At 42.5% G+C, this 18,787-nt stretch overlaps 1 protein-coding gene across 1 annotated transcript; it reads left to right on the top strand.

The window, feature by feature from the left end:
• The first annotated feature begins 13,520 nt into the window (after positions 1–13,520).
• On the top strand, positions 13,521–18,585 carry LOC127313501 (transcription factor HY5). Its single transcript, XM_051343995.2, has 4 exons — positions 13,521–13,755; positions 14,054–14,246; positions 17,743–17,899; positions 18,117–18,585. The coding sequence occupies exons 1-4, from the start codon at positions 13,671–13,673 to the stop codon at positions 18,180–18,182; spliced, it is 501 nt and encodes a 166-aa protein (XP_051199955.1). The 5' UTR covers positions 13,521–13,670; the 3' UTR covers positions 18,183–18,585.
• The last annotated feature ends 202 nt before the right edge of the window (positions 18,586–18,787 follow it).

Genomic DNA, 18,787 nt, shown 5'->3' on the forward strand with positions numbered 1-18,787 from the left:
CGGACGCAGAGGTGATTTTTCCTGTAAGAATCTCCTTACGCAAATCCTGATCTAGATTACGAGCCTTAAGCCGGTTTTTCGGCATCCTAGCAGCCTGAGCGCTAACAGAAGCAAAGCCATGGGCAGCGTTATACTCACGTAGGGTTAGGTTCAGCTCACGCTGCGTCCGGACGATGTTGGCTCCGTTCGCGAGCAGCGTCTGACGTTGCACCTCCAGCTCCGCCTGAGCCGCTGCCGGGTCGATGTTCTGTGCGATGGGCGTGGCGAGGACGCTCATCGCCGCTCGAAGTGGTGTCTCCGGTGGTGCGGAAGATGCTCCCGCAGCGCCTGCCTCGCGCTCCAGCGGTGGCTTGGCCGCACGAGTCGATGCCGTACGCCCAGCACCTTCATCCACAGCTTCCTTGCCTGCACCAACCGCGCCAGCCATCATCACCTCCACGCTGCCGGCGGCGCGGCCAGCACATAGCCACCTTGGCGGATCCGGCGCCACCAGCACCGGCGAAAGGCGCTGGCGCACAGGGACTGTGCCGAAGTAGACGCGGTGGCTGCCGAACTCGATGATGTGGCCGTTCTTGGGGAAGATGCCGCCGTTGGCGAAGCTGCCCGCGTTGTCGTTGATGAAGTCCATGGAGTAGATGCGCTGCACAAGCGCGGACACCGTACGCTGGCCGGCGACATCAAGGAGGCCCGCCCGAATGTGAACTCCGTCAAGCGCCGCTCCATGCCCCACGGTGGGCGCCAACTGTCGTCGTGGCGAACGAGCAGATGCCATGGGATGGCTTAAGTTGGGGCCGAATGAGCGCTAGAGGATTCGGGGGAGGGTTTTTGGATCAGATTGGGTGAACTTCCTGATGCTTTCCTCAAAAACCGAGGCTAAGCCAGAGGTAGAAGAAAGACACAAGGAAGAACTCTGCTCTAGATCTTTCTATTCATTGATCTCATGAGGTTACAGGTTTCTGCATACATCGTAGGTACATATGTGGATCGTACCCGCGATGGGGTGTGCCCCCTCTCCTTATATAGGGGGGAGGGTGGCTTACAGGGGAAGAAACCCTAGGAAACCTTAATGGCATCTTTGACTAGACAAACTACTTTACAAAGTAACTTTAATCATAGGTGACGCCGGTATCCTCTTTAATCAGGGAAGCTGACGTCCTCCGGCTGCTTTTGGCGTCACCTTATTCTTTGGCGCCAGGGCTTCGTTTAAAGCTACTTTGCTTAGCTCATCTTTGTCCTCTAGCTCTGGAGAGAATCTTTGACCAGTCCTGCCGACGTGCTACAGTGCACATCTTACCGGTCTTCCGGTGTCTTCTTAGCTTATACCGGTATGCCACTCTTTGGGATACCGGTATGGACTTACTCAGCCCAACGCTTAACTTCGAGCTCCGGAATGAACATTAAACCGGTATCTTGATGGCTCAAACCATCCGGTTTGGCATGCCTTTGGCATACCGGGGGTCATCCCCACAACACTAGCCCATCTCGATCTAGAGTTACATACAAGTTTTAACATAGTCATTGTGATTTCCTAATGGGATTTGTAGCTAGAGAAGTATATGATCTTCCTTGCATGGTCTGCATTTTTAGAACTTCTACTGTTAATGTCTTTTTTTTGTTGAACTTGTTAGTGCATGGGCTGGATTAAAACTCATGCATGTTGCGCAAGTGCTGAATAGCTACTTACAGTGGATTGCAACACAATCTAATTTGCTTGACTGGTCTTTTAGCTTTCTTCCCCAAAGTTCCATGCTGTCTAATCAAGTATATCCTTTGTTCAATCGGTAGAGACTTCATCAGTTTGTGTGCTTCTGTTAGATACCAAGCCCAATGTGTATGCTACAACCATTGCAAGGACATACTTAACCTGAAAAGATCCGCAAGAAATACACTCAGAAATGGGTGTTTAGCTTAGTAGATAAAAGAGAGTAACAATGTAGCAGGTATATTAAAAGTATTAGCAGGCATATTTGACCAATATCGTCGATGCAACTTTGCTGTGCTATTCCAGCTATATTGTTTCTATAACAAAGGACAATTCTTTTTCTTTGTACAATGTCCACTGGAGGGGATCAGTGGTAAGAGTCAGTTACCTATGTTGAAGAACTCAAGCGTCGAGGATGATCTGAACGTTGTACAATGGAGGGGATCAGTGGTAAGAGTCAGTTACATATGTATCATAGATCTGCATAACACATAGTTATTCATTTCCTTCCGTTTCGGTAGGTAGGATGGTTGGTATTACATTGATAGAATTATTATCCAGTACAAACCGCATGGAACATCAGAGTGGGTTTGGATCTATAAAAAAATTAATGCCCAACTATATTTAAGATCTGCTACCATGGTTAACCTGCCTTTCTTCTCTGTTTTCTAAAATGAAATGTAGTCAACCTGAAGCTGTTATCTCTACTACTTAAAAAGACTCAATTGGTTCCTTATTCTGCCAATACGTTTGGTCGTACTTGGTCGTCGTCGTCCTTCGTTGCCCACCCGCCTGGGCAAGGCGTTAACATGGGCCGAATGTAATCTCGCCAGGAAATAAATCACACCAGGTATGTAATCTAGCCAGGTATGTAATCTCGCCAGGAAATAAATCACGCATGAATCAGGAAATCTCGCATGAATCAGGAAATCTAAACAGGAAATAAATCAAGAACGACCCATGAATCAGGAAATCTCGCATGGAAATAAATCAGGAACGACCCATGAATCAGGAAATCTCGCATGGAAACAACCATGACGCATGAATCAGGAAACACCCATGACGCATGGTATGTAATCCTTCCCAGTAATCGTGCGCCTGTAATCACGAAATCTCATTACTGTCAATTAAAGGACGCAGGTTAAAAGCAGGAAATAAATCACGCCAGGAAATAAATCACGATCTCTGTTTGTAAGATTTAATAAGAATGTTCTAGCAAGATGTTCTAGCCTTACGGTGACAAAATGGAAGAAGAAAGATACCTTTTCAGAGCTGGAAGAGCGGAATTCTTCCCAGAATTCATTTTTTCCCCTGCGGTTACAAGAGGAAGAATTACTAAGAATAGCAGTATGAAGTACAACCCGTATATCTTTCTTCATACTTCATTAAAATCCAACTGGTCTGCTGATTCAGACAAAACTAAGAACACCTAATGCAATACACCTTAACAGTACAGAAAATAATCCAATCACTTGCAAGCATCTGTCTCTTTGTCATGGTAGTATGGCATCTTAACAGTTGTACATCAGGATAGCACAACACACTTAAGTTGGACGAGCATGAAACTAAATCTCAATCATTATCAAACAAAAAAATTTAATCAACACATGTTCCCACGGTTCCTGAGAAAATAAGAAATACAGATATATACAAATCAAGATTCATCGTGTCTGCACACTAAGCTAGCAAAAGATAGGTCAGCTGATCTATGAAAGCATTTTCGTGAATTCCAAATGCTAATTCGTGTTTCCATGATGCCTTGTAGAATCATATGAAACATACAGTACATAAGCATGGATGTGTCAAAAAGCTAGCAAAAGATAAGTCAGCTGTCAGACAACAAACAAAATGACTACTGAGGAGCAATATCATTAACTCAATGTACCAGGTTGGCAACATATGATTTCAACAATAGAACGGCAGTTAACTTAAGCCAGTCGAAAATTGATAGATAGAACAAGAGTTCAAGACTCAAATGCCATTGCAGAATCATTGTGTTAAACACTTAGCTGATAAGCTTTCCTAAGAATCACCATAGAACAAAACTTGGAACTTTTATTCATTTCGAGTAGCAGAACCAAATTCCTCAACAATATTTCAAATGAAGGACCGCATTGCTTCTTTCACTGCTTTAAGGAAGAATTCATGCATCGAAGGCGAATTCCTATGTAAACCTTTTGATTTACTTTTCTGTTCCCACTTTTACCTTTATATGTGATTTGTGCAAATTTTGGCTGCAATAATAAACACAAAAATACGGTACCAAGATGTCAGGCAGCTATATACATGAAAAATATATGTCTAGATATGGAAAAAAAATATTTAAAGAAATAGCGCATGTCATTCCGACATGAATATTAAGCATGGTTATTAAGAAGCCTAGAGTTTTTAATATTAAACATGTTAAACAATGGAAGGAAGTATTCCCAAGATAAGGAAGCCTAGAGTTTCGGTATTTCACATATATACTCCTGTAATGAAAACAAAAGGTTATGTAAGACAATTATTTTGAGAAGAATTAAACTAATCCCAATTATTTTGAATACAAGATGCAGCTTGCCTTCTTTTCCTTTTTTTTCTTGCTTTTCTTTGTGTTGCACTCTTTCTGGGTCAGAATATTTCCACTGATATTCTATAAGTTCTCTTTCCCCATACCACATCAAAAAGGAGCTGGCTAACATATTAACAGTATGTTTCAAGTTCACCTCTTTATTGTCTCATCCCTTACATAGAGTAAGAAGCCCCTATAAATGTAAATGCAGATATAACTCTTAGAGAACTTACCCCGCTTGTTCCTCTACGTCTAAACTTTTAACTGCTCTTAGTTACATACTGATTGAAAACCCATTTACTAACATATAGGTGCATGCTTAATAGTTTCAGCAGTCAAGGTTTCATTTTCATATTATTGCAGGGTGTTTGAAACCGACATTTGTCCTACTATTTACATATTTCAATGAACTGTGAACAAACTCTCGATTGTATCAACAATTTCATTTGCAAATTTTATATACTCTACAATTTTCATTTGCAAATTCATGTAAGACGTGCAGAGTCGTATGAATAAGCATTAGTTTGCAACTTTATATAACAAGCACACTACATCTTCAGAATTATCAGCTTTTGTCAAAAAGAAACATGAGTTAAGCAATTTTCAGTTACAAATTCATGGTTCAGTGCACAAGCAACACTATGTGTCAAAGAAACAGGAGTTAAGCAATTTCTATCATTTGGCCAAGATAGAAAAGAGTACCTTACTGAGAAGATACAACAACAGAGATCTTCAGAATCATCAGCTTGTGTCGTACTAAATGCAAGGATCGAACTGATAAAATTCCCTCGATTGGGCCCTGGATGTCTTTGATTTGTTTGTCTTCTTCAGGCATGCTCCTCCCTATTATAAACAAAGAAGTTAGCCAGAGTAATTATGAAAGAAGAAGGCCGAATTACAGAGTATAATGGCTTCCCTGGAGTATAACCCACAGCAAATTGAAAATTTATCACCCACAGGTAATAAAAAAAGGAGGCAGATGTAGTAATCAAACAGACATTTGAGGGAGAGTTCAGTTGCAGTTGAGGGACAATCGAGGCATTTATCTACGAAACATCCAGTAAAGCTATACACACACGTACCTACTCCATTTCGCCTGTATGAATATAACTCTTCTGCAACTTCTAAGCTATAATGACATAACATATCACTCCAGCTAAATAAAAAACAACAACATTGCTACAGAAGTTGCCGCAACTTAGTAAAAGAACAAGAACAGGTCATCCAAACCAAGGACAAGCTTAAACTAATGTTGAACTAAATAAAACTGACCTTTGCCACTGGAATTGGAAGCTAAACCATCGAGTACTGACTAATCTATGCGATGCAAAACTGAATGTATTTTCTCATTCACAATGTTCAAAACAAACAACGAATGTTGCTGTGCTCGGCCAAAATCGTCGCTGATTCCAGAAAATATTCAGGTAAAATAAGGTTCATGCGGGATTACAATCTCATGGCTAAGTTCCTAACGTTCATGTGGAGTACTAAAACTGTAGCAGCAGGGCCAATCTTGCCGTCGTAAGATACAGTAGCAATTGCTGTTTTCCTCTATACGTACCTTGGTAAGAACACGCCCTGCGCTGCCGCCGGTGAGCCAAAAGATGACCTGGTTCCAGGTCGCGTCGCGGGTCGCCCTCCGTCGTGAGGAGCACGCCTAGCGTGGCCGCACTCGTGCTCCAGCTCGGCGAAATAGAGCGCACCGTCCGCTCTCTCCAGGACGCCACCGAAGATCGTGGACGGCGACGAGCTGCGGAAGCTCCTCCACCGGTTCGAATCCCTCAAGGCACCGCACCACCACAACCACCTCATCCTCCGTGCATTCGCCAAGATCTGGAAGGTGGCCTTCTCTGGCTACGATTGGAGCTCCGCACCACTGCCAACACCACGATTGGAGCTCCGCCCTCACCTTGGCTCTCTCAGATCGAGCACCGCCGCTGTAAATCTGGTCGCCAGTGGAGGAAAAAATGCATTTTGAAGTCGACCTCGATGCGGTAGTTTTGTTGGAGAGGACGGCAATTGAGAGGTTGCAGCGGCGATGTGCGCTAGGGAGACAGGGAGCGGCGGCGACATGGGAGGAGCGGGTGGACCAAGGCGAGGGGGTGGAGCGATGCGAGCAGGTGGCTCTGCGCGCGGTTGAGAAGCGGCAGCGGCCAGCGCACGCATGCTAGAGGATAGGGCGGCGGCTACGCGCGCCACGGAGAGGGGCAAGCGGCGGCGCGGGCCAGGGAGAGGGCGGGGGCAGCGGCGCGCGCCAGGGAGAGGGCGGGGGCGTGGGTGGAGTGGCCAGCGAGTGGAGCAGGTGTGCTCCACGAGTGGGTGGTGGAGGGGCAAAACGGGCAAGTCGCTATATTTTGTAGTGCAAATTATTTTGTACGTAACACCCCAAACGTCTTACATTCCGGAACAGAGGGAGTACTAGCAATAGGGACCGGCGGCGATACAGGGGCTAAGGGAGCAGGACCTGACCGGGCAGCGGGGACCAGTGGCGATACGAGATAGGGAGCTCACCCGAGCCGGCGGCGATAGAGAAGAGGGAGCGGCGGGCCGATGGGAGGGATGGATTGAGAAAGAGAAAGGGGAGTGAGTGGTTTGTGCGTGGGCAGTGTGTGCGTAATTCACTTTTGTGTTTTATTAATTTAAAGTTGTGTCAATTAATTTTAAAAAGAGAAAGTATAAAAATTATTACTGTTTTTATTGGAAGAGTAAATTTGAATCATCAAAACATTGTAATCATCATTAGATAATATTATATGGTAACAAATTTTATGTGAAGATTTAAGAATTGTGCTTCTTACATGTTAAGGCATTAGGCACATTTAAAGTGGCTCGGTAGCTAAAATATTAAGGTGACTTCTTGGTATAAAAAATTAAAAAACTGTATATATCATAAAAGAATATCATGAAATTCTAGACAAGAAGTATTTTGTCTAACACCTCTGGATAGATACATTTCACTCAGTATCATGACATTTTTTATTTGAAAAATAAGGAATTCTTATTACAACTTGCTAGGGTCATCTGACACATTGGTGAAAATTGAGTTTTCTCGACTTAAAACTAAATGATGACAACATGAGAAACTGAGACTTGAAAGATGATAAATTGGTTGTGTGATTGTGGATTTTAATGTCGACCTTCTATTGTAATCATTGGTCATTTCACCATATGTCGATCCACCAAATGCTAACCTAATAGATAAATTTGGTCTACTGTTCAAATACAAGTTTGTTGGGCTATGAGACCTATTTAAGTTACTCCGGAAACAAAACACAACTCAGTAAAAAATAGATTGGAGTTAAAAGACATGTGTTTTACTAAAAGGAAAGTTAAATTCAACAGACAAGCCATATATTTTAGTGCATCTTCTACATCTTGAAAAACTAATTTCATTTTTCATCTACATCTTGCAGGTGACAAGCCATGTATCCAGGCGCACACAAGCCATGTATATGCACTCTTTTTACATCTTGAAAAACTAATTTGCAGTGCACTTATTTTAGAACCCAAGATCGATGTGGAAGAAAATTAAAATTGCAGGTGACTAAATTTATGATTTCAGACAACAATATGTTTACACAAATATCAAATAAACAACAGGCAATAGTGACTCCATTCTTTATGCAGCTTCCAACAAATATGACACATCGTTACTAGGTTGCATTATTATATTTATGCACCGTACCCGTGGCAAAGCACGGGCATTTTACTAGTACTATATATAAGCCGCTTAGCATTTACTTCTATGTACAGTCGTTTGATAATTTTTACGCTAATTCTCTTTAGAAGATATCTTCTATCAGCTATAAGTACTCCAAGAGTAGGTTTTCCTTTGCGCTATTTAACTTTTGTACTCCAAGAGTAGAATTCGATGATTGCTGATTTTATATGTTTTAGCCCATGTGTGGAATCAAATGACTTATCCCGGCTACTGGTGCAAAATATATAACATTGCGGTGTTCTTCTTATTACCTACGATTTTGCAATTATGCATGACCAAATAACATTGTATTCTTGCATATATAAAGTCTCTCATCTATATAATGTTTTACAATGGCAATCTTCCTCATGAATTATGGATTCTCTTGGTTGGGCACTTGGCAAGAGACGCAACACGATCTGCTCCCCAAACTGATCACCAACCTCTAGGTTGCTCAAATGTGATTTAATTGTGATCAACTATGATGTTGCTTATACTTGATAGATCAGAAGTGCAGCATGCATCTGCTAATGACTATTATATCCCACTTTATTTGATTGATATCATTCCCAGTTATTGATGTCATTTCCAGAAAGAAGAACCTGACAACTTAAAAATCAATCATGGTGGTTTCTTTCATGAGGAGAGTTGCAGTTTAAGCAGCTTGTGTTCTTTTCAGACAAGGTAATGCACTTCCGCCCCTCCCCATCACAGCTAGCGTCTGGCGCACCGTCTCCTCACCATCGCGGCCAGCGTCGGGCGTCGCCGCCTCCTCCCATCGCGGGCACTGTCGGGCGTCTCCGCATCCTCCCCATCTCGGCCAGCTTCCGGCGCCCCCGCCCCTCACACTTCGCTACCCGTTGGTTGATCCAACATCTCAGATTTATTTTTGTTCCCAAATTCCATGTCCCGCACGAGATTAATCAATCCTCCTCTCAGATGGAGGTCTCGCAGGAGATTAATCAGTCCTCCTATCGATGGAGGTCCTGGTCACCGTGTTCGAGCACCAGCAGTCCGGCGAGACCTAATTAATCAAGGGAATCAATTCTCGGTCGATGGGATAGTTTGTTTATGTTGGAATCCTGCGCAGAGGAGCGGGAGATATATATAGGTGTTTTCTTGTGGGGAGAGTGCAAGAATCAAAAGCAAATTGAGCGAGTTTGGTTTTGATTTGGCAGCAGAGTTCGGTACGAACTCGTTCCGTTTCGAGTGCGGGGCGGGAGGAAGGGCTGGAGTCTTGGAGATCGAGGAGAGGCCGTCGGTTGCAGAACAACCCAGGAGAGGCAGGGGAGGAAGGAAACGGGACGGACGAACTGTTATTTTACTTAGCTTTACTTAGCGGTGGCATGCCATGTAATTTGGATGAATAATTTGGATGAAAAATTGGGGATTCCCACTTCTGGGCTGGTCTCATGGCATCTAAGAATGTTTTCTTTCGTCATGGTACTTTCTCTATTAAGAATGGAGAACAGATACGCTTCTGGGAAGATGTTTGGTTAGACAATGCTTCCTTGAGTGAGCAGTATCCTGCCTTGTATAGTATTGTTCGTCGCAAAGGTGATACCATTGCCACAGTAATGGCTACCTCACCTCCAAATGTGACGTTTAGAAGGGTTTTGCTTGGACAAAGGCTTGTTGCATGGAATGATTTAATTCAACGGTTGGGAGATATTCAATTATCAACTGAACCGGATGAATTTAGATGGAATCTTCATGTAGATGGCACTTTCTCAGTCAAATCCTTATACAATGCGATTCTTCATTCTGATATACCGGTTGATAATAATAAGAAAATCTGGAAGATGAAAATACCACTAAAAATAAAAAATTTCGGATGGTATCTTCGTCGCGGAGTTATTCTTACCAAAGATAATCTTGTCAAGCGGAATTGGCATGGAAGTACTAGGTGTGTTTTTTGTCAACAAGATGAAACTATTAAACACTTTTTTTTCCAATGCCATTTTGCGAGATCTATTTGGTCAGTCATCCAAGTTGCATCTACCCTGTATCCCCCGACTAGTGTAGCCAATGTCTTTGGCAATTGGCTCCACGGTATCAATTCAAGGTTTAAGTTGCTTCTTAGGGTGGGGGCGCTAGCAGTTATCTGGGCACTCTGGCTAAGTAGAAATGACAAGATTTTTAACGATAAAAATTGTTCTTTGTTGCAGGTCATCTACAGATGTACAGGTATTCTCCGTTTGTGGTTACCTCTTCAGCGGATGGAGAACCGAGACCTATTTACGGAGGTCTATACACGGTTGGAGGCTACGGCGAGGGATACTTTTTCCCTACATGGGTGGCAGCATAGTCTACGGATTGCAGCACCACCCACACCATAGGCGATTTATGATTCATCGTTCCGATATGTATTTCGCCTAGTTTTCCTATTTTTATATTTTTGGTTACAGACTCTTTGAACAGCTGTGTGCATCATGGTTATGCAGAGGCTGGATGTAATTGCTTTCTCAAAAGTAATAAAGCATCCTTTATCGAAAAAAAAATAATAGACGGACGAACAAGAAACCTTATTTTCTTTATTATTAGGTATATAGATTGTATTGGCAGCTAAGGGATTCATCCAACGTGTCAAACTTAGAGCTTCGATAAGCAAGATGCTATTTTCTTGCAAACAGTGGAGCCGATGAACATGGAAAAGCCGCTCGTTGGTGCTACAGTAGTACCGAATAAAGGAGCTAAACAGGATTAGCTCATCTAAAAACGTAAACCATACCACTGTAGCACTCTCCATTCCGCTGTCACCGACAACGCTCGAGGAGAGCGATCCACCATGCAAAAGCGCTCGTCGCGTGGCGGACGGCGAGCCACACCGCCATGCTCCCGAAAAGAGCACGCGACAAAAACGGAGCAGACACGCGCACAGTCGCCTCGGCCGCTACGTCCGCCTACCCGCGCCCCCTCTCCTCCGCCCAGCCCCACGCAGTCGCGTTCCGCCCAGGTCGCTGGAGCGCCGGGCCCGGCGTGCCCACGGCCCGCGCGTCGGCGAGCTGAAGCCGGGTTGCGAGGCCGGGAGCGCGGCCACGCGGCGGGGCTCGCCGCCTCTGGATACCTGCGGCCAACGCCTGGCGCGGCGCGGCGAGACGTGGAGGGCGCGCCGCCGCGCGATCGGGCGGGGGTGGACGGGGCGGACGGCTGGGAGGGAACCCCCTGGCCGCAGGGTGCAACTGGAGCCCCTGTCGGCATCAGGACGGGAAGGTGGATGCGTCCACAGGGGAAAAGCGCTGCGCTCTTGCATTTCGCTCTAACCTCGACTTGGAAATGGTGGGCAGCGCCCTAACGGTTTTTTAGTACCTTCACATGAATATCCAACGACCACCCACTCGTCGCCCGTGGTACCGAAGTCGTCGAGGTTTATAAGGTTCATGAAGTGACTACACATCACATTTCGGTATCGACCAACGCTTCTCACTACGACACTTACAAGATACTCAGGCGTTAAACTTTTCCGTTTAATTCTTGTCGAGCTGAACGTACACTCACAACTCTAACCATTCAACAATCGTTAAATAAGAGGAATCTTTTAATTCCTAACAATTTTTTTAAAAAGGCTCGCTAGCCTTATAATTCCATAAAAAAATAAAAAAGCTTCTGGTCTTAGAATCTCTAACGGAGGGAATACCAACTCCCTTCACACCGATCCATAGTAAGTGTCAAAGATTTAGTATTAAATAGTATAACTTTTGTACTGTGTTGCCGATACTTACTATGGATCAGGGGGAGTAAGAAAAGGAGCATCATGTACGTGAAAACATGAACATTATTGCCGCGAGATCTCGCTCGCAACAAATGAAGTTTCTCAAAAAATTGGACCCCGTAGGTAACTTTTCCGTGGTGCATTATGAATAATATGACTTGCCTTTAATATTTTATAGGAACGCTCTTCCCTAATCTTTCAGGTTATTCTAAATATGTGCTCGGGCTTCTTGTTTGCGTCTATTCTCATAAGTTGGTTGAAAATGGTGCTTAATCTAGGTGGAGCATCTACAAGGCTATATATGTTCTATAATTAATCTCGTGTTTTTTTACTCAGCACATTGACATGCCATTTAATTCTAATGTGTTGTTTGACTTTTACTCATGTGTATATGTTGCATTCAAACAAAGCAAGTAGTTTGATACCCAAAAGATGTTTGATCTAAGGCAAGTGCCGTTTTCCTAAGGATTATTTGTTCGGTTGATCATGTGGGGAAACGGCACTTGCCTTAGATCATTAGGCTAAGCCTTTGAGAGTAGTACCTTTGAAGCTTAGCATTACTCTCAAAGGCTGCCGAAACTTCATTAGGGGAGCCCTTCTCATCCTTCCTCGTCGTTTTTTTCTTTCTTGGGATCAATACCAACAATGCAGTTCATCCAACGATAAACCAAATTCAAACTACAGAACTATGACATAATCAAACCTGAACAAACACAATGTTGAATTGAATTGTACCCGTCTATAATGGGATATTTTTGGCTGCGTAGACAAGAGAATTCAGAAAATAGAGACACACCAAAAGTACTAAGATCTTCAAGGATAGTCCCCTTAATTTCATCGACCCTTACCCAGAGTTCATATTCATCATTTGCTAAAAGAAAGGTAAGGGATCTCTTTTCCGCAACGGAAAAATAGCGGAGCTAATTTGACTCGGCACAACCTAACCAGTTATTGTGTAGGGATTCTTTCTAAAAGGCTCTGATTGAGCATTTCTTGAAAGGCAAAACCTTGATTTAGTAGGTGTGAAGGAACATGCTGTTTCGACAGATCCTGGCCAATGTAATGATGTGAAGGAACATCACTTGCGTCTGGATTTAGCAGGTGTCCACAATATCAGGATGAGTTTTGCTCTGATGCTAGCAAGATTATTTAGTTTGCATTTGCTGGGAGTGATGTTTTGGCACATGGGAGCGTATGCTCCCTTTATTTTGAAATACATGTTAGACACATTTTAAAATATCAAAAAAACAAAACAAAAATTTCGCACGTACATCTTCATATGCTACGCGCTCACAAAGTCGTTTGATGAAAAATCGACATGTCATGTGGGGTGTGTAAAAAAGACAAAATTCGGTGCTGAAACAAAGACTTATCACAAGATAATTTTTTTCTTTTTCGCTTAGACTACAAAAAATATCATTTTTTCGTGAAACTTGCCGAATACACATATATTATGGAGATGTACATGTAAATATTTTTGTCAAAAAAATTTAACACTTGGAAATATGTTTTTATGGTAGAGGGATCATACGCACCTGGGAGCCGAATTGAGTTTCTGGCATTTGCTGAACTGTATTGATTTTGTTAACTCAGTTTAAATAATCAATGGCAAGAAAACATTCAAATAATATAGGAAAATAGGGGAGGCGAGGAGAATATGGTTGACTAAAAGGAAAAATATACAAAATGGTTATGCAACCTGAACATTAATTGCCAAAGTAGCTATCATAACCGATAATGGGAAACTGTATACCGGGTTTGGAAAGGTAGTATGCGTATATGCAGAAAAACAAACATTTATAGGGGTTAGTTTGCAATAACCCATACTGATGGCATTCGGAACAAATGAAGAGGTTGGCCATGTCTAGCAAGTACATTCGAGCAAGCCAAGAAAGGAAGAGCCAATCAGAAATTAATCAGAGAGGGGAGACAGAGAAACGTGCACACAATCAATAAGATACTCTCCACCGGCCGGACAAAGCGCAGGAGAACTAGGGAAGAAGAAATGCAAGACCAGACGACCACCACGACGAGCTCGCCGCATTCCAGCAGCGACAGGTCGTCCAGCTCCGCGCCTCACTCCAAGCAAGGCACGCACTCTCATATTGCACGCATCCATTACTATCCATAAACCCTGGTTATGGCTAGATTTTCTCCACGATCTCGTATATGTTGTCTCACTTTTTTCCTTCTGGCGTGGTCGACAAGTCGATAAATCCACAACTGAATCTTGTTCGATCGCTCTTCGTTCTCCTGTTGCTCTTCTCTTCGGGTTTTTCCGTTTGATTGTTTTGCATACGCGGAAACGGAAGATATGTATCCTGCGAAAGTGAGATTATATATCTTAGGAAGCTGCTTGAATTGAAGATCTGAACCGCGCGCATGCAGGGATGGACAGCGACGACGACATAGGGAGGGTGCCGGAGTTCAGGCTGGACCAGGGAGGTCCATCGACGTCGGGAAGGGAGCCAGTGGCTGCCGGGACATCGTCCGAGCAAGCACAGTCGGCGGCGGCAGCGCAGACCACCTCGCGCCGCCGCGGCCGTAGCCCGGCCGACAAGGAGCATCGCCGACTCAAAAGGTACTGTACGCTCAACGATCCTACTGTGAGTTCGTAGCTCGATCTAGGGCGTACGAAGTACGAACACTAGTGTCGTTTTTGGGCGCTAGCTAGAAAGCCACAGTGTGATGGCATACCTGGTACGACATTAATTTCACATTGCCGTTCATGCAAAGCGACAAAACCCAAAACTAATTAGGCATTCCACACGCTAATATATCTTGTGCAAGGCAAGTGTGGAATACACAAGTACCGGTCGTTATTTGCCGCTTTGCAACAACTAATGTAGCGCTCCGCATTTTTATTTACCTCATGTTTTGGTATAATCAAAGTTAAACTTTATCAAGTTTGATAAGAAAATATACAAAAAAATACCAACAACGATAATACCAAAGAGATATAATATGAATATATAGTTTATGAAGATTCTAGTACTATAGATTATACATTATAAATATCGATATTTTTCCTAATTATTTATTCAAGCATTACAAAGTTGGACTTTGAGTAATCTTAGAATGCAATCTATTTGTAAGCGGAGGAAGTGGCGACCTTTCTGATGTTGCATAACTCTAATGATACTAACCTTGGATGGATGTGGCGTTGTTTTATTTATAAAGGAGGGCAAAAGCCTATTTCGAAAACTATAATGATAGATTATTAGATTTGAAGATGCCATGATCAAGGACTTACACTTCTCTATTATTTTTCTTTTATACAAGAACATTGGAACCTCTTATCCGTTTGAAACAAGTTGGCAGACTAGCTCGCAAACGTAATTTTAGCCGCATTGAGCAAATCTATCTAGAGTACTACTTCCTCCGTGCAGTAATGTAAAATCTTTTAGATAAATTTAAAGTAGACTAGATACAAATCAAGAGGAGTGAATCTATACACTCAAAATAGACTAGATACACACACAAACGAGTGAACCTTCAAAAGATGTTAAACGTCTTATAAAACCAAACGGAGGGAGTACTATAATGGCGGATCTAGTAAGTGCAAGTGTGGAGTGTGCCCCACCAAATATATTTACTTAGACCATATAGTAATGATAAGAAAAGGGAAATTCAGAAATGCCCAATCCAACCTGGCTACCCTAGCATAAAGTGCTTCGTGTGCAGCTAGCTAGTTTTTTCTTCTTCTTTTCTTTCATGGAATATAATTTGTGTTGCGCATATAATATATTTTCCATCACTTTGGCACATTTCCTCAACGTTGATTGGCCCTGACCTAAGCCACAACATTTTACGAGACTCTAGGCGAGAACAGTTTAGCTAGTTATGACTATGAAGGATTGGAAGAAAGATAGGTCTCCCCTAATGCATTTGTATAGGGAACTTGGAACTTTATCTAGTCAAGGAAGAGTGTGTAAATTTGTAAAAGCGGAGCGATTTTAGATTAGGGTTAGCCACACCTTGCAAACTCTGCAAGGGTAGAACATAAAACTCCATGTAGAGGCCGGGGCTTTGCTCCTCTTTTTGAAAAGCAAACTAGATAGAGTAGATCACCTATAACATATAAAACTGCAGGTTTCAAATTTTACCACTAATTTAGTAAGGTCTATATCAAAATATTCATATGGTCATACACTGTTCTAAATTTATAGGCATTTGTCATTTGATTTTCAAGAAAGCTTATTGATCTGCTTTTTTGTGTGCATATGCTGATATTTTCCTTGCACTTATATTTCACAAAATGAACATCATACATTAAACACAAACGCATTGGTACAAGTAGGACCTTGCATTCCACATCGTCCCTTAGGATTTGTGATCCTTCCGAGGATCCTCCCACCCGATCCGTCATAGTTCCTATCTGAGTTGGGTCTACTCGTCTCTTCATAGGCTAATTGGAGCCCTAACTTTTCATTAAGGAAAAAAGTTTGACCTATTTTTTTACGGGGTAAGGGATTGCATTAATCAAATGAGAGTGGTATCACAACCCTTTAAGAGGAAATCAAGAATGGCTTCTGGTCCTGACCCTAACCATACATTAGTACGGATTCTACCATACTTTGCTGACTCATCACTAGCTATATTGTGAGGTCTAGGCACCTTAGAAATACGAAATACCAGACCCAACTCCACTAAGATTCTTTTGCGCCAGCACCACAAGTGCTTAGGGCAATGAATTCTAATCATTTCTTGTCATCAAGCAAGTGGCCTCGGTGTTATCAGATTAAACTATAATCTGCTCCTATCTCCACTGGCACCACAAGTGCCAGTGCAGCACCTTCCATGACGGCACACAACTCCGCCTCGATCAAGCACCGATCCACATAGCCACAGAGAACAACAAGCTTTGAACATGATATCTCCCATGTGTGATCGAAGGACCATCCTAGCCCTTGCAGTAGCATCCTCAAGTAAAAAATTATGACCTATTAATATGAAAATTGGACGAAACCCGTTGTAAGGCTCACCCACCTAGCTAAACAACACTATCTTCATCATATGTTGACAGACAAAAGGGACATCTGACTATTTCATCATAACTTCACAAAAATGCCCTCGTTACACCATCCAAAACACTTCACCCCCTTTGAATATTAAATGTGTTATGGATAGAATTAATGTCTTGTTATACTCACCTATCTCCGTCTGATCCATGATTGTAAAACTTTGAATTTGAAATAAATGAAAAAATGTTGCAAAGGCCGCGGAGGCTCTCCATTTTGAAAAAAAAAACTCACCTAACTTATAACACACGGATGTAGAGTGTTATTCAAGAAACATCCAATAGTTAGCTAACTACTGCATGGTTTTAACTTTTAAGATGATTTATTTTTTATTATCAACAAAGCGAATTCCCAAGTTGGGTTTATTAATTTATTATTTGACTTAAAAGTTTCACCACTTAAAAGGTAGTCGATAATTGGAATTTTTAGCTCGAAGTACATCCCTGGGTTCGAACTTGGAATCTTTGTTTCGTGGATCCGACGTTGTTGACAATATTTTATTTTTCTTTCTCTTTGTTTCTTTTGGGCTTGATTGTGGCGAGGCCCCAGTAGATGTACCGTGTGGTTGCTATATTAATATAGCGGGGCGAAAGGTTATTTCGAGTACATCTTGGGATCTTCACATTTTAGTTTGATAACTGGTCAATTAGATGGTAAGTATTCACTTTTGAATTAAATAGTGGTTTTTCATAATATAATGGCACCATGTACCGGCTGCCAGACTAGGTAAAAACTGTGAGTTAGGGTTTAGGGTAAGAACTGTGAGTTAATGTTTCACAAAAGGATGTTTCAACTTTATCTAAATTTAGAGTGTTATTCAAGAAACATCCAATAGCTAGCTGAACATCTAGGATGTCTCAACTTTATCTAAATTTACATATATCTAAACGCGTTTTAGAGGGTAGATACATACAAATCTAAATGAATCTAGATAAAGTAGAGACATCCTAGCATGGATAGAGGGGGTACAAAATTATAAAGATATAAAAATATCGGTGTTCTAGCTCTAACTCCTATTCGCCCTAACAATTTTGTGGTGACTCCATACTAATGTAGGTTGCTGAGGAACCGGGTGTCCGCGCAGCAAGCGCGGGAGAGGAAGAAGGCGTACATGGGTGAGCTGGAGACGAAGGTGAAGGACTTGGAGAATAGAAATTCAGAGCTTGAGGAGAGGCTCTCCACCCTGCAGAACGAGAACCAAATGCTTAGACAGGTATGTTAATGGAAAACATACATGATCGAGGTATACGTACATGAGGGTGGTAGACCGTGTGTATATTCATGGCACATGCGACACCTCTAGTTGTAGTTGATGCGATTTGTAGCCAGTTAACGGGAGATGCCTTTATTGTCTAACTAATCTCCTGTTTCTAGCTATACTGAAAAACACCAGCGATGCATTTGTCGTCTAACTAATCTCATGTTTGCAGATACTGAAGAACACCACGGGTAACAGGAGAGGACCAGGTAGCGGTGCCGGCGCCGGAGACAGCTAGCCAATAGCATCGCCGTGTGACTTCTGGAAACATCTGCTGCTTAATTACTTGTGGAATAGAGCAAATAAATGGCTAAAAAGACGGCAGGTACATGGATTAATTAGTGTGTTCTTTAATTAGTAGATCGATAAAGCGCTAGCAGGAAAAATATGCTGCGCTGTGTAATATGTGAGTTGAATTACTGAAATTGTTTAGTCCTAAGTGGTCAGGGGAGCTAGTCCTGCACCTCATAATGTACCTGCTGACCTGCTGTGCGCGATCGTTCCCTGCCGAACTTTATAGATGTGGAACTGTATGTGTGTACCTGTATCGTATGAAGCTTGTGTGGTGTGTGCATGTATGTTAACGTTCCATATGTTTGTATGTTTCATGCGGTACTAGGAATGTGAATTATTGTTGGGTAGCTCTCATTGGATCCTGAACTAAATTAAATATTGGTCGAATGACTTCAACCGTGACTTCTAAAAAGAAGGTTTAGTTGCACCCAGTGCGTAACTGGATTAAAAATCAGCTTAATTTCAGTGACATTGTGAAAAATTGAAAATTGATCTGTTGCAACTAGTGTGCAAATAAATAAAATTATCAGCTGCAACCACATTGCAACT

The sequence above is a fragment of the Lolium perenne genome, chromosome 7 (assembly GCF_019359855.2).
Source record: "Lolium perenne isolate Kyuss_39 chromosome 7, Kyuss_2.0, whole genome shotgun sequence".
Taxonomy (NCBI): domain Eukaryota; kingdom Viridiplantae; phylum Streptophyta; class Magnoliopsida; order Poales; family Poaceae; genus Lolium; species Lolium perenne.